Source organism: Rutilus rutilus, assembly GCF_951802725.1.
Source record: "Rutilus rutilus genome assembly, chromosome: 24".
NCBI classification, from domain to species: Eukaryota; Metazoa; Chordata; class Actinopteri; order Cypriniformes; family Leuciscidae; genus Rutilus; species Rutilus rutilus.
Window position 1 is genome coordinate 14983830 of NC_140228.1, and position 16220 is coordinate 15000049.

The 16220-nt window shown below is 35.8% G+C and overlaps 1 protein-coding gene across 1 annotated transcript; it reads left to right on the forward strand.

Annotated features, from left to right (window-relative positions):
• On the forward strand, positions 1-15990 carry tnfrsf11a (tumor necrosis factor receptor superfamily, member 11a, NFKB activator). Its single transcript, XM_084399067.1, has 10 exons — positions 1-256; positions 5259-5331; positions 5645-5767; positions 5854-6000; positions 8601-8685; positions 9107-9183; positions 9754-9858; positions 9951-10000; positions 10076-10778; positions 15034-15990. Exons 1-10 carry the CDS (start codon positions 182-184, stop codon positions 15318-15320), a joined length of 1725 nt encoding a protein of 574 aa, XP_084255193.1. The 5' UTR covers positions 1-181; the 3' UTR covers positions 15321-15990.
• The last annotated feature ends 230 nt before the right edge of the window (positions 15991-16220 follow it).

A 16220-nucleotide genomic window follows, 5' to 3' on the forward strand; every position in this document is an offset into this window, starting at 1 on the left:
GCAGTCGAGGCGTGGGTGAGTGAGTGAACATCATGGGACATGCTCGCTGGGAATGAACTACAGCAGTCTGGAGCTTCATCCCTTCATCCCAGAGCGCACAGACGTCTGCTGCTGATCCTCACTGGACAATACAACAATAGTGAAACTGAGATTACAGAGTCCTGTTTTAAAGTTTAGAATAATGAGAGTGAATTTTTCAGCTAGTTGGATATTTCAAGGATGGATCACACACTTCGTCCTTGCTCTATGCACGCAGGTATGCTTTTGCGAATGATTCCTGTAAACCAAACTTTATTTTTGAATGGCACTGGATTAGGCTATTATAAACCGGGAATTTATTATGACCGGGAAATTATAATTTTTTTCACTCTTTTTACTGAAAAAATCCTCATCCTCACAATGCCAAATTGCCTTATTCAACTATTTGCATTTCAGCACTTTGTTGGGAAAGTGGTTTGTGTACATTTAGCGACGTAAGATTCGTGAACGACTTGTTCTTTTGAGTCGGACCTTTGCAGTGAATCTTTAGAACTGGTCTAATCGCTTCGTTCGATCTGACTGAATCGGCCCAAACGGTTCTTGTGTTAACAGCTCAAAGCTGCTCATTGAACCGTGAACAAAACAGTCTCTGCCTTTCGAAAATGCCTAGTTCGAATTAATGAGCCGAGACTCGGTAATGTAAGAGCACTTGGAGTGAAGATTTGACTGATGGGGCGATCAGTAGGCTATGCTAAGTTTTTTTGGGGGGCGAACAGTAACAGGCCTAGCCGAATGGCGGAAATGTTACAAATAAAACACAATGCAAATTTGTTACTTTATTGACAGACAGTACCAAACACGCACACGAAACGATTTTTTAAAGGTTTTTTTTTTTTTTGTAAGTGATGTAGGATATTTTAACATTGTTTAATGTGATTATGCTTAATTTAAGATTATGGCTGCAACAAACTAAACTGGGACACATTAGTGAAGTCCAAATGATGTCAAGAGAATTAATGAATCGTTTCGTTTTTAACCGGTTCATTAAATGAACTGTTCAAAAGAACCGTTTCGCTGAAATTAGTTGAATATCCCATCACATTTTTTATATATTTTTTATTAAACATTACAAAGCATTAAAGCAATACAGATAGACATGAAAAAAAAAAAAAAAAGATACAAAGACACAAATAAGCTGCCAGGGTAAAAAAAAAAAAAAAAAAAAAAGAACAATGCAATGCATTTACCTTAAGAGGACAAAAAGGATTAATATAGAGATAGTTCCCAATGCTTTGGGATTAACAGAGCTTTGGATAGTTTCCATGTATTTGTCTAGATCATCTTTGAATATAGAATAGAGAGGTTTAGAGCCAGTCAATTTTTGCTTATGTATGTGAAATTTAGCTAGAAGGAAACACAAATTAATTATGTAATATATTGTCCTGTTTTCTCTTTTGAGTAGTCAAACAAACCAAAGAAAGCATCACAAAACATTAAAACAGAAAGAAAAGTCACTTACAAAATAAGATTAACAAATCTGACCAAAATTTCTCTGTGTGAGTCCATTGGCAAAACAAGTGAATGACATCTTCCTCAGGAGAGTGACAAAAACAGCAATTCACTTCCATGTCTGACTTATATTTCCTAAGAAAGGCTTTGGTTGGGTAACATTTGTGAATTAATTTTAATGTTATTTCTTTAACTTTATTGGTAAGCAGATACTAATGAGACAAAGACCATACTTTTTCCCACGGTAAATTCTCTACAGTATTATTCCAGTGTGGTATTACATAAGGAATTGTCATTATCTCTTTCTGGAAGAGAGCTCTGATTTTATAATATATTTTTTTGTTACTCTACAGAAAAGCATACATTTCCGATCATTGTGTCAGTTAGGTTCAAAAAGTACGTACGTGGCCATGGAAATGTAGAACCTTGCAACAGAAAAGACACTCCAGAGGGAATAGCATTGAAAACAATAGCATATTCAGTAGCAGTTATAGGAATTTTATATTTCTGTAAAAAATCTAAATAGTTGTAAAGTCTGCCCTGTGAATTAAAAAACTATCCAGCTAAAAGAAGGTCGTTTTTGAACCAGTTGTCAAAAAAAAAAGTGATTTGTTCTTGTTGAGAATATCCTTATTGTTCCATAAGTAATATCTGTGTGGGGAAAAGTTATGTTTGTATATTAGGGACCATGCCAAGAGCATCTGCTTAGTAAATTAGAGAGTTTGACAGGGACCTCCAAGGAGAGAGCTGCATACGTTAGAATTCTAGAGAGTAGAATTCTTCCTCTTATTGACAAGTCTCTCTGCAGCCAAGAATTGAGTTTTCATTATTAGAGGATCGAAATTTAGTTTACATCTTGTTTTCTGATCTTTATTAATTACAATTCCTAAGTATGTAACTTGATCTTTCACAGGGATATTGGGATATCCCATCGCTAAGCAGTCTGTGTCTCAAAATTGAATAGACATAACTAGACATTTTTAGGACTGCATGGCGAATTAGCTCAAGATGCCCAAAAATGTACCCAGCTCACTGGGTTTTGAGACGCATCCAAACTCTTTCCTTCCCTGTCATGAGCAGATTTTGGTCAGATATTAGCTTTTCTGTACTTTTCGCTGAATTGTTGCACACTTTGAGGGGAACTCCATGTAAATTTTTCCGGGATTCTGCTGTTTTCATTGTTTTGGATGGTCTTCTTAACCATAAGTGTGAAGTGTGTGGGGTTTTTGTTTACAAGGAATCATTGGATTTTTCAGCCAAATGTAAATTTGATGCTTATCAAATGTAAATTATCATTACATTCACAGGAATTGTGTGAAACTCCAAACTGCATTTACATATAACCTTTTTGATTGAATTTGGCCACAGGATGCAGAGAAATGTTTTTCCCATGTAAACGTTAAGAAAATCCCTTATATAGGAATATTTCTGTATTCTGGTTTGTGATATGAGCAAATTTTACTGATACGTATTATTTTGTCAAAGCCCATTTTCATTCATTCATTCATTCATTCATTCATTCAATTGTCTTTCTTAGTTGTCTAATGTCCTGTCAGGTCAAAAGTTTTAACATGTTTTCTGTTGCATCACACACAGGCCTGAACTTGTGTTTGCCAGGTTTTAGAGTTATGAAAGAAAATGTCAGTATCTGGAAACTTAATTCTGGAAATGGTGCTTCCTCTTTCAAACTTCCATAGGGAGAATCATTTTCTTCAGATTCAGTTTTTTTTTTTGTTTCGATTTTATTTGATTTGACTTTAGTATCGTTAACACAGCATAGCTTTATGTTTGTTACTTCATTGTTATCTTTTCCTTTGCATTCATAAACAGAATGAATGCAAAGGAAAGCAACTGAATCATTAGAACTGTAGTGAACTCCCATAGTGCTTTTGGCATTATGCAGCTCAAAATGGTGAGACCTTGTGAGAAAAGATTTCTCAATGTCCGGTGTATATTTTCTAACATGTAATTTTTCCAGGGCGTCACTGACCATGATCTTATATATTTAGTCAGTGAAAATATGTTGTGTTGCCTGAGTATAGCCTTACATTCAAATGCAGGTTCAGAAATGAACTGTAAACATTCCTTTGGTTTCCTGTGTTTTTTCACATGCATCCATCAAAAGGCCTTTAGGTTTTTCAGCAGTGGTAGAAAAACCCTCAGAATAACATCTTTAACTATGATCAACGTCTTAAAAACAAAAAGGAGATTATTTTCAAGTGTCATGTTTCATTTCATGATTTTCATTAGAGTAAATATCTTTGTTTGTATGTTTTAAGTTTCATCATTTGAATAAATTTGTGTTTTCCTTCCTGATTTTTTGTTGAATAGTGACCTGCGCTAGTCACTTGTTTTGACAAAGCTTGTTGTCATCAAAAAATCTGATAAGGATTATTTCCTCATGAATTTCCATGATATCCATGGATTTTTCTGATGATGGATAAATCCATTGATCCTGGTCGCATAGGAAAATTTTTGCTTCTGTTTTTTTCCTTGTTTTAGAGAGATAAAGAGAGCATTCATATTTCATATATCATCTTCTATAGTCCCCAACAAAAATGATTTCTCTTCCTGCATTTTATGTTGGCTAGAATACAGAAAACTAAGGCTTTGCCAGTGGTGCTGATTTGAAAGCATTTTTTTTTTTTAACGGTGCTGTGCAAAAAAGTTGAATTTGAGCATTATTTCTACCTAAGAAACACTTAGTACTTCAGCCAAGTCCTTTCCACCTTCGCCGAGAGCCCAGGTTGCTGAGCTTGGCACTATTTTCTTTTTTATTGTCTTTTATATGAGTTACGGACGGTTTTTCTCAGATTTACGCTGAATTAAAGGATTGCATTTAATTCTGCCCTGCTGTTAAACCGTGGAATGCCATTGTGGTATCTGGAGGGATGTGGGTGTTTGTTTTTTTTGTGCTTTTCTTCTTGTTTTTGGATTGGGCAATACACCCCCTCCACACATACACATACACACACTCCCCCTCTCTCTTTCATTCTCTGATGCTTTTACCACTCAAATGATGATTATGCCTTGAAGATTCTCATTCCGAGAGCCAACATTTAGATTTCAACATGCCAAACTTTGTGTAGTTTTTGAGTTGCTGTGTAAATCACCAAACGGACTAGAGATATAGTGACCCTAAAAAAGTATTTGAATGCTTAGGACACAAGACAAAATGCCTGAATGCCATTGCACCAATTATAAAAAAAAATCAAGAAAGCCCTTTCACAATAGTACACTAATAAATGGACTGTTCAAAATGAATGGGAAATTACTTTATGTTGACTAAAAGTCTGGACCCTTTGGTTAAAAGCTATTATAAAACTAGCTCGGAAAATTGAAGATTGCTGTTTGTTTTATATTGGAATGGAAAGAAAATATCAGCAACGAAAATACACTATCATTCTTAAAATATAGATTTTGAATTTGGGGCCGGAAAGAATATTTCATGTATTTGAAAGACATCTCATATGCGGAAGTATTCATTTATTTATATATATATATAAAAAGGTAGTGTAATTCATTTCTTTTGACAGGTAGTGTAAATGTTATATAAAACAGACAGATTTTGATTATTGCATTATTAATATTTTAACACCAGATCTGATCTTTTGACACAATTTTCTTGTATTTTGATTACCTCTCTCTCATGGTAAACATAAAAAATATTGTGAATGCAAATGCTTTTATGCAAATGAGGAACATCACAAGCATTTTATCATACAAGAGCCAACGTGTTCGTTGAACTATTGTTAAACATTTCATTTCAGGCAGGACTGGCCATAAGCTGCCAACAGAACGAGTACGAGTACAATGGGGGATGCTGCCAAAAATGTGAACCAGGTGAGCAGTAATACAGACTAGTTAATTATACTATGAAGAGCAACCCATCCGTTTTGCAACCCATTCATTCATTTCATGGTGTGAGTGAAGCTGATGTCTGGGAAAAACAAGATCAGGTCAAAATGTGCTGGTTTTTCCCATCTGAAAAAGCAGAAGGATGAGGGAAAGAGGAAGAGGCCTTCACACACCCAAAACAACTATAACATACCATGACTTCCTTCTACCAAAAAATATAGAATGCAATATGTATTAACTGACCTTTTGCAAACCCATTTTACATCTTTAGTTCAGTAAGATTTTCCTTTGAATGCAGGAAAATACATTGTTTCCCATTGCGACGGGAGTCCGACAATGTGCCGTGATTGTGCCCGTGATGAGTACCAGCCGGACTGGAACAGTGACACTAAGTGTATTCGTCAGAAGTTCTGCGATGAGGGTCAGTGTCACATAATGCGCGTAAAAAACGAGTATGGTTTGGTTTTGCATTATTTCTTAACACCCGCCATCAATCTTCCTCTGCAGGGAAAGGATTTAACCGTACCCTTCCACACAACCCCACCGCGGCGGAACCGTGTCGGTGCAAGCAGGGCTTCCACTGCTCTCTGATCAACTGCGAGTACTGTGAGGCCATTCAAAGATGTCCTGCGGGAGAAGGAGTCGTGATGGGTGGTAAGAGCTTGTGGTCACTCTACACAAAGTTCATCAGGAACATGTTTACGGGCAAATGAGAACTATTTTTACTCTGGTAAATCACGAAGGGATAGTTCACGACATGAAAAACATGGAAGGTGTGAAAATGATGACAGAGTTTACATTTTAGGGTGAACTACCCCTTTAGTAAGTTCATTTCGAAGTTTAATGTGGGAGACATTAATCATGTGGCTTATAGATAGATGAAGTGTACCCGTAATTGAGAGTGCAGTAAATCAGTGGCTGTTCCAGCTCTGTGGTGTGGAGCACGAGGTTTAGTGCCAAATGGAAAGAACATCATAATACAGTTCTCAGAAATGAATGTGGACACACTGTAGTTTACATTTCATCATTAGTATCTTGACATTTACACTTTGTAGATTATAGGCTTTATCTATCTATCTATCTATCTATCTATCTATCTATCTATCTATCTATCTATCTATCTATCTATCTATCTATCTATCTATCTATCCATCCATCCATCCATCCATCCATCCATCCATCCATCCATCCATCCATCCATCCATCCATCCATCCATCCATCCATCCATCCATCCATCCATCCATCCATCCATCCATCCATCCATCCATCCATCCATCCATTCGTCTATTTATCCATCCATCCATCCATTCGTCTATTTACCTATCCGTCTGTCCGTCCGTCCATCCAGGCTTGATTGGCATTTACAATATTTTCACTACTTATATAACAAATTGAATAGGACAATGCAATAGACATTATACAACAGGAAGTAAATAAGATGCTAAAAACAGAAATACAAATGAGAAGAAAATGAGTATGAAAAATAAAAAGGAAATAAAGTTACAGCTTTGGTATTATTTTCACAAGTAAGGTGTACATTTTCAAAACTCTTTGTACAAAAATCTAAATTGATCACACTTTTAACCCTTACGAAAAAAAAGTTTATTCAAGTGTTCTATTAGTATACTTCTTTTAAACTAAAAATAAGAAAGTATACTTTCAGTCTACATTTTATATACTTCTCAAAAATATACTTTATGTACTAGTATATATTATCTAGTACAGATGCATTACAAATGAGAAACCTAGTTGTGTACTTAGTTTACTACTCTTACACTACACTTAAACGTATACTTTTATATACTAAAAGTGGGCCAATTTAGTCCCAAGCAGTATTGAAATAGTACACTTACAAGTTTACTACAAGTACACATTGATATCAGTATACTTACTACATCAAGTATATTAAAAAATATACTTGAACATTACTTAAGTATACTTCATAAAATGAACTTGAAGTATACTTCTTTTTCGCTAGTAATTCTTTCAAAACCTGATCCCATGCTTTCATTACAGTTATACGCATTTCAGTTCATTATTGGAATATGTAATGAGAACATTTGGTTTAATCACCGAAACACAACAGTATGATCTTCTTTCAATTTAATACTTTTAACAATCAGTTCATTCAACAGCAGACAATGCAAGATACATGTTTCAAATCACCCTTGATGGTGAAATAATTACAGTAATATAGGCTACAGATGCCACATTAGAAAATACACTTACATGACCTAACTTATGTAATTGAATCCATAATGTTTGTAATAGTATCTATCTATTGTGTGTGATGAAGTTATGAAACTGCTATGAAGTTTTGTGCTAGAACAGAGTTTGCTGGCAGTACAGTAAATGCTCTCACTGTCCCATATGACTGAATCTATACTATAGTTGACATTTATAAGGGTAAGTTACAGTAATGTGGCAATCTCTAGCATGGTAATCTGTTTACAGTATCACATGGCATACATACTGTAATGTTAAATGCTGTATTTGATGCCATCTGTCTCCCATGATGCATTTCCTCTCCCTTGAACTGATTTATGTTCACAAATTGCAAATTTCTCTCTCTCTCTCTCTCTCTCTCTCTCTCTCTCTCTCTCTCTCTCTCTCTCTCTCTCTCTCTCTCTCTCTCTCTCTCTCTCTCTCTCTCTCTCTCTCTCTCTCTCTCTCACTCTCTCTCTCTTGCACAAACACACACATGCATGTGCACACACTTTGGACATAGTGGTGGTTATTATCTATAAATCACTTATGTAAAAATAATTCATTACATTTGGTAATCCATATCGGAAAATTGCGAACAAGTTCTATAGAAACAGTCTATAGAATCAATATCTAGGTGTACCAAATGATTTCATTGATCAACCATTAGGTTCAGTTGGATTAAAATGTATTGAACTGAACGAGAAGAGATGCAAATCAAAAGTTTGATAGTAAGAGCTTTATGAAAGGCAGTTTAATGAATTATTTATATAGATGAAACACTTATTTTGTGTATTGTACTAACAGTTGAAAACATGCTGAAATGTTTTTAAAAAGTACACTTTTGATGATCTGTTGTGATATTAGTACTAAGAGTTTTAAAAAATGTACACCTTGTGAAAATAGTACCAAAGTGAATAAAAAAAAAACTATTATCTAGATATGATAAATAAGAATAAATTGTAATATGCTTTTAAGCGTGCTAATTTGTCTGAGTGTAAGTCCGTCTCTCTATCTATAATCTTTTATCACTCTCTCTTCATTTTAGAGACTGGCAGAGCTTCCTGTGTGACTTGCCTACCTGGATTTTTCTCAGATTCTAAATCAATAGAATCCTGCAAGAGATGGACAGAGTGAGTATGCCTCTCTATCTAAGCTTAAAAAGTCAATAACAGCTCTTATTAAAAAAAATACAATAACAGCTCAATAGGTTTAACAACAGTTGGGAGTGTGTGCCACAAAGATGCCTGTCCTCTGCGTCACACATGCAGATCTATCCTTTAACAGGGCTCATTTGCAAAGTCACAGCTCTCATTCTCACAGGCGTTGTTTGTCTGGGGAAGGTCTCAGGCATGCTCTGTCATTTTTTAAAGCCCCCGCAGTCTTACCGCACTCTGGTATTATGATTAATTCCTCCACCACTTCCCTTAGAAAGAGCCCCTTTTCTTTCTTTCATTTGTGGTTGCTCTTAGAGGAGAAAATTGAGACGGATCAAACCAAAAGTGGCCGGGCTATTTGGGCTGTCTTGTATTGATATGTCTAATTCTCTTCCAGTTGTAAAGCTATTGGCAAGACCGAAAAACAGCCAGGAAGCACTGAGACAGATGTAGTGTGTGGACTCCATTCTCCTGGTAGGTTATATCAGATCTTTATTTTCGGCCTCATAGTTAACGATTATACACTGCCATTCAAAAAGTTTGGGGTTGGTAAGAATATTTTGTAATATTTTTGAAAGAATTCTTTCATACTCTGCAATTATTTGATCAAAAATACAGTAAAAACAGCAATATTGTGAAATGATGTCACATCTTTTGGAAATCAATGCACCAAATTCTTGAAAGTACTGATAAAAAATTATTGACCCCTATAAAGAAAAAATATATATATACTGTATATATATTTTTTTTTTCTCCTTAAAATCTGCCAATGTTAAATGACTATAAAAGTCAATGTAAAATTGGTTTAAAAAAAAAAGCTACAAATGACTAGGAACCCATATTTTATGTGTTGGCTGGTATCTGTAATGTCTGGTAGGATTAGTCTGGATGTGTTTCTTTGTTGCTCAAGCAGTTTCGCCTCTCATCCAAGAGCAATAAATGTGATTGAGCAACAGAGACAAACTTTACTAAGCCCTCTATGATGACCCGAATAACACAGAACCTTCACAGACCGGTGTAACGAATAAACCTAAACTTCCTCAGGTATGACACCCTGGGTGCTTGTGGCCATCCTCTCAGTCATCATCGTGGTATCGCTGGTCGTTCTCTTCTTGTTTTGCTGCAAAGATAAGCTGAACTTCCTCTCAGGTAAATGTTGTTCGGGATCATGTTTGTTTGCTACAATTTGTGGTAGATTCCTGTCTATCTTGTTAATTAAAGCTTATTCTCCGACTCCACAGTAAATCTACGCACATGCGTCCAAAACCTAAAAGGAAGTAGGAATCGACAGGTAAGTAATCACATCTGAAAACTTGTTTCAAAACCTAGCGATGCATAAAGACTTACCAACCCTGCTTTCTTGTAGGAAACCGTGACTTCATATCACTTTAGAAACGGTCTGCAAACCCACCCTTTAATCTGCCAAGAAAGAACCCCTCCGGAGTCCCTGATCATGTGTCCCAGCACCAATTTAACCATCCCAGAAATGTCAGATTCCACGGACCAGGACCGAGCCGAAACCTCGTCTGGGAGCTCCAGCGTGGACTCCGGATGCGGGCCGTCGTCCCCCCTGTCAGGCAGCTCCTGCAGCTGTGTGCTTTCCATGAAGGAGCCCATAGAGGTGGGAGAGAACGAGGACTGCAGTCAGCTGGTAGCCACGGGCCTGGCGTCGTGCAGCTCCTGCAGGACAGGGGACGCCACGGGAAACGTGCAGGTTATCGGCCTGAAAGAGCCTCTGCTGTGTGAGAGCTGCTCGCTGGACGGCCCGCCCGCATGCGATTACGTGGATCTGCAGCGCTCGCAGGAACTCTACCTGGACTACAGCAGCCCTGCTGGCAAGGAAGCCATGTCGGAGATGAGAGGCGTCAACGGGGACCGAGGTTTGGTCGAGGGGCTGTATAGACAGAACGAACCTTGCTGCTGCAGCATAGACTCCACCACCGTTCCCCCTTTGCCGTCTGTCAGCGCTAACGACCAGGGCCTTTCACTGATCCACAGCGATGACCGCAAACTGTCGGACCCTGACGCGGAGTACCAGAACCAGTGCTCAGATGCCGCCCTCACATCCGGTAAGACATTAACACACGCAAAAATCGTGACAAAATAAATGAGAAGTTGTCTGTGCATCTGAGGTATTCGAAACTGTTGCTAGTCATAGTCCAGACTCCAGTACACAGGATTCTGTTGAACTCATTTGGCACGCTTATGCCAGATTTACAAGCACTGCCGTGCGATTCTATTCCAAATGGGCAAAAACAGTATGATATGATGAAAGATTGGAAACTATCAAAGACACGACCTCTCAGTTATAGAGGGTTAAAAATGCAGTGTGAGAGTCATTTTGGAAACAGATGGCTGAGCTAACAAACTGGATCAGCTGATGTTTTGTATTGAATTACTCACTATTTATTGCATTTCTAGATCACTGGATCCATATGTAAAACCTTTAAAAGTGCTAGAAAACAGCCCTTATTATATGTTTATGTTTCTTTACTAATAAATTGAACTACTGCTAATAAATTAATATATAAATAATATTATATAATTGTATATAAAACTTATAAATTAAATATATATAAAAATCTACGTAATAAATATGAATGAATATATATATGTAGAGAGAGAGAGAGAGAAGATAGGATGCAAGGACATATTAAATTGATCAAAAGTGACTGTAAAGACAATAAAATGTTAGAAAAGTTATATACAGTGCTATGCATAAGTTTAGGCAACCATGCTAAAGTTGACTAAAAAGAGGAATAAAAAATCATATTTTGCAAATTTAACTTAATGCCTTATTTTAAAAAATTAGGAAAAATCCAACCTTTAAGGACACCAATTTTCTTTGTGAATGAATAATGTATCGTAAATAAATAAATGTTCTTCCTTAAAAAACAGGGTGCATAAGTTTGGGCACCACTATGTTAAATTCCCATAGAGGCAGGCAGATTTTTATTTTTAAGTATTTTTTTTTTTTTTTTTTTAGGATACTATGCATCCTGATAAAGTTCCCTTGGCCTTTGGAATTAAAATAGCCCCACATCATCACATAGCCTTCACTATACCTAGAGATTGGCATGATTTTATTTCAGTTAGCCTAATAGCTAGTTTGATTTGCATTGAGAGATGATCTTATGGAAAGTACCCCATGCCAATCTCTAGGTATGGTGAAGGCTATGTGATGATGTGGGGCTATTTTAATTCCAAAGGCCAAGGGAACTTTATCAGGATGCATAGTATCCTAAAAAAAAAAAAAAAAAAATACTTAAAAATAAAAATCTGCCTGCCTCTATGGGAATTTAACATAGTGGTGCCCAAACTTATGCACCCTGTTTTTTAAGGAAGAACATTTATTTATTTACGATACATTATTCATTCACAAAGAAAATTGGTGTCCTTAAAGGTTGGATTTTTCCTAATTTTTTAAAATAAGGCATTAAGTTAAATTTGCAAAATATGATTTTTTATTCCTCTTTTTAGTCAACTTTAGCATGGTTGCCTAAACTTATGCATAGCACTGTATATATATATATTAGCAAATTTTTTTTAAACTTTCTATTCATCACAGAATCCTGATAAAATGCATAACGGTTTTCACAACAAAATATTAAGCAGCACAACTGTTTTCAACATTGATTATAATAAGAAATGTTTATTGAGCAGTGAGATATTAAAATGATTACTGAAGGAACATGTGACACTGAAGAATGAGTACATTGCCATCACAGGAATAAATCACATTTTATTTCACAGTATTACTGTTTTATTGTATTTTTTATTTTAAAAAGTTGCAGTCTTGTTGAACATAAGGATACATTAAAAAAAAGTTTAAATTTTATATCATTTATTATTTATAATCAAAAGTAGTGGCAAAATAAATGTTTCCATTTCAGTAACGTTATTTCAAAGTGTCTGTTTTACTCGTATTCCATCCTATTGTTATTAATTACATCTCTGCAAAGGAATTACACAATGTATAAACGTGTAGCTCATTAGTATTATTCAGTCGTTTCTTATGTAAATACACAGTAACCTGAACACTATAGAATAAAGCATTACATCTTGTATTAATAATTAGAACAAGCACATTCAGGTCATGTGCATTCCAGTAAGTCGTGTTTGTGAAAATATGGCAGGCAGCCACAGCAAAGAGTGGGAGTAGGGTCCATTATGGAATAGCGGCTAAATGACTAAAAGATGTGTGAAATGTGAGTCACTGATAGTCTGTGTGTATATTCGGAGAGAAAAAAAAAGGAACCATATAATCTGCCCATGTTGAAGTTTTAAGTGGAAGGAAGCTGTTTCGTTGCTCAAAAGGGATTGACACAAAAACAGCTTTTTTTGCCATGTCAGTGCTTATGTGGCATTATTAGCTTCCAGTTTGTAATGTAGACTATTTATGGAGACCACTAAACATCTAAAGCAGTAGTGCAGCGTATTCACACGCAAGACATGCAGCAAGACTACAAAGCCATTTCCTTGTATGACTAAATACTGTAATAGGGTTACATTAATATGCAAAATGTTTAGCCTTGAAAATTGTCCTGTTCAACTTCCAGGAGTGTTATTAATCAGGGTTAATAGTGTTAACTACTATATATATATTTTTTTTAAATGCAAAAATCTAACCTTTTATTGAACTAAAAGAATTGAAAGTGGGGGGGAAATCACATTATGAAATAAATGTTTTTCTCCAAAACTCAATTAATTGCCCCCTTTTATTAAAGACTTTTTGCAACCTCCTTTTTCCAAGATAACAGCTCTGAGTCTTCTCCTATAATGCCTGATGAGTTTGGAGAACACCTGACAAGAGATCAGAGACCATTCCTCCATACAGAATCTCTCCAGATCCTTCAGATCCATGTTGGAGCTTCTTCTCTTCAGTTCAGCCCACTCATTTTCTATAGGGTTCGGGTCTGGCCATTGCAGATGCTTGGTTTTGTGCTCAGTGACCCATTTTTGTTTTGATTTTGATGTTTGTTTTTGGATCACTGTCCTGTTGAAGATCCAAACGTGGCCCGTTACAAGATTTCTAGCACAGGCTGTCAGGTTTAGATTTTTTGATCGAATCCATGATGCCATGTATCTGAACAAGATGTCCAGGACCTCTGGCAGAACGTTAGGCCCACAGCATTAAAGATACAGCAGAGTATTTCATGTTACACATGGGATACTTTTTTATCCCTGTGTGCACCAAACCCATATTAAGTGTTTGCTGCCAAAAAAAGCTAATGTTTTTGTTTCATCTGACCTGATGATCTGGAAGATGAAGACAAAAAAAGAGCTTTTTTTGCAGCAAACACTTTTTGTGACAGCAACAGATTCTGTATGGAGGAATGGTCTCTGATCTCTTGTCAGGTGTTCTCCAAACTCATCAGGCATTATAGGAGAAGACTCAGAGCTGGTATCTTGGAAAAAGGAGGTTGCAAAAAAGTATTTAATAAAAGGGGGCAAATAATTGTTCCCAACGTGTTTTGGAGAAAAATATTTATTTCATAATGTGATTTTTCCCCCACTTTCAATTGTTTTACTTCAAAGGTTAGATTTTTGCAAATTTTTGAAATAAAATATCAAAAGGATTAACAATGCAGATTTTTTTTTTTTTACAGCCATCTTTGATCATATTTACCAAGGGGGCAAATAATTCTGACCAGCACTGCATATATGCATATATATATTTATGTGTATGTGTATATGTATATTTATATGTATATTTATACTATACACACACACACACACACACACACACACACACACACACACACACACACACATTTATATATATATATATATATATATATATATATATATATATATATATACGCAGATTACGCACATATATTATATAAACAAAAAATTTTGTTCGATGCAATTAATCGATTTGACAGAAAATAAATAAAAATAATATGTAGGCATATATATATATATATATATATATATATATATATATATATATATATGTATATATATATATATATATATATATATATATATATACATACACACACATTATATATTTACACACTTTTATGTTAGGTGCGATTAATCGCGATTAATCAATTTGACAGCAGCACTAATATATATATATATATATATATATATATATATATATATATATATAATAGGCCTATATGAAAATGAAAATGAGAAATTAGCTGAAATAAAGTAAGTATAAATATGAACAAAAATAGTATATCAGTGGTACTAAAATAACGTTAATTTGTCTACAGGAAAGGAATGAATATTTAGTTCATGGAAATATTGCATACTATTTCTGCCACCTTCCGCTAACACCAGTTCTGATGCGTTGCCTATTTTTGTCAGGTCAGGTGACAGGAAACAACAACACTACTTTTATCTCCAGCGGGCAGGTGATGAACTTCAGCGGTGAGATCATCGTGGTCTACGTCAGTCAGACATCACTGGGCAGCAGCGGGGGGACAGACGAACCCTTCAGCTGCCCGGTTCAGGAACAATCTAATGAGGACAGCTTTCCAAGTGAACCCAAATCTAACACAAGCACAACACCGCAGGCCAAGAGCACAAACGGACACGTGGAAAAACACCTGCCCGTACAGGAAATGACCAACGACTGGTCCTGGCAGAAATAAAAATTAAAAAGACAGGAATGGACTTTTTTTAAATGATTATTATTGATTAATGTTCTCCGTATGAGTGCTATTTCATGAAAAAAATGCTGTGCATTTGTTGACCTATGTATTTATATAGTATAAATTAGGTAGCCTACTTGTTGTCAGCTTTGAGAGGATTTCTATGGTGCGGATGCTATTGATGATCTGATGACAGCAAAAGTCCAGAACATTGATTTCAGAATAAAGAGTGGCTTGGTGCGACATGAAGCCAAACGCTGGCCGAAGACAATGATACAGCACAAACGTAGCCATTACAACAAAAGCTTGATGTTTTTCGTTGTCCCTTTCTCTTGGCCTTCTCTGAAATTGAGCTATCGTCCCGTACCTCATGGCAAGAACCGTTTTATGGTGTTGTTAAATCTCAGACTATTAGTAACATGGAAATTACAAATGGGGATGTTGATTTGTGGTGTTTATATTTTTTAAAAAAATATTTGTTAATCTTTTTTTTGTGTGTTATTTATCGTGCCGCAAACCCGACAAGTCAGTCTAACTGGAGCAGAACATGTTATCACGGACATTATTCACAAACATAATGTATATAGTGATTGAAAAATCAATGTTCTGATACACGAATGGTGATTTTCTCCACCCTTTACTGTAAATAAAGCTTGTTTGTATGAAACAATTTATTTCCCTTAAATGAGTGTGATGATATGAGAAAGCTATTTGGTTTAGTGATATGCTGTGTTTATTGCTTGTGCATCACTAACCACATGTGCGGTAAAACCTCAGTATTTGAGCAAAACCAATGTTGACATAATGCATATAAATAGCTGTGAATCGTTACCAGCTGTCGCGAGCTCAATGCAAACACAAGTACAGTGTTTAGCCACATGAGGTGAGAATTCCACCAAA

Bases quoted from the DNA above. Each gene is read 5' to 3' on its own strand.
- tnfrsf11a (XM_084399067.1), top strand. From the start codon at position 182: ATGAGAGTGAATTTTTCAGCTAGTTGGATATTTCAAGGATGGATCACA. The intron at 257-5,258 runs GTATGCTTTTGC...ATTTCATTTCAG, and splicing joins TCCTTGCTCTATGCACGCAG to GCAGGACTGGCCATAAGCTG. The intron at 10,779-15,033 runs GTAAGACATTAA...TATTTTTGTCAG, and splicing joins AGATGCCGCCCTCACATCCG to GTCAGGTGACAGGAAACAAC.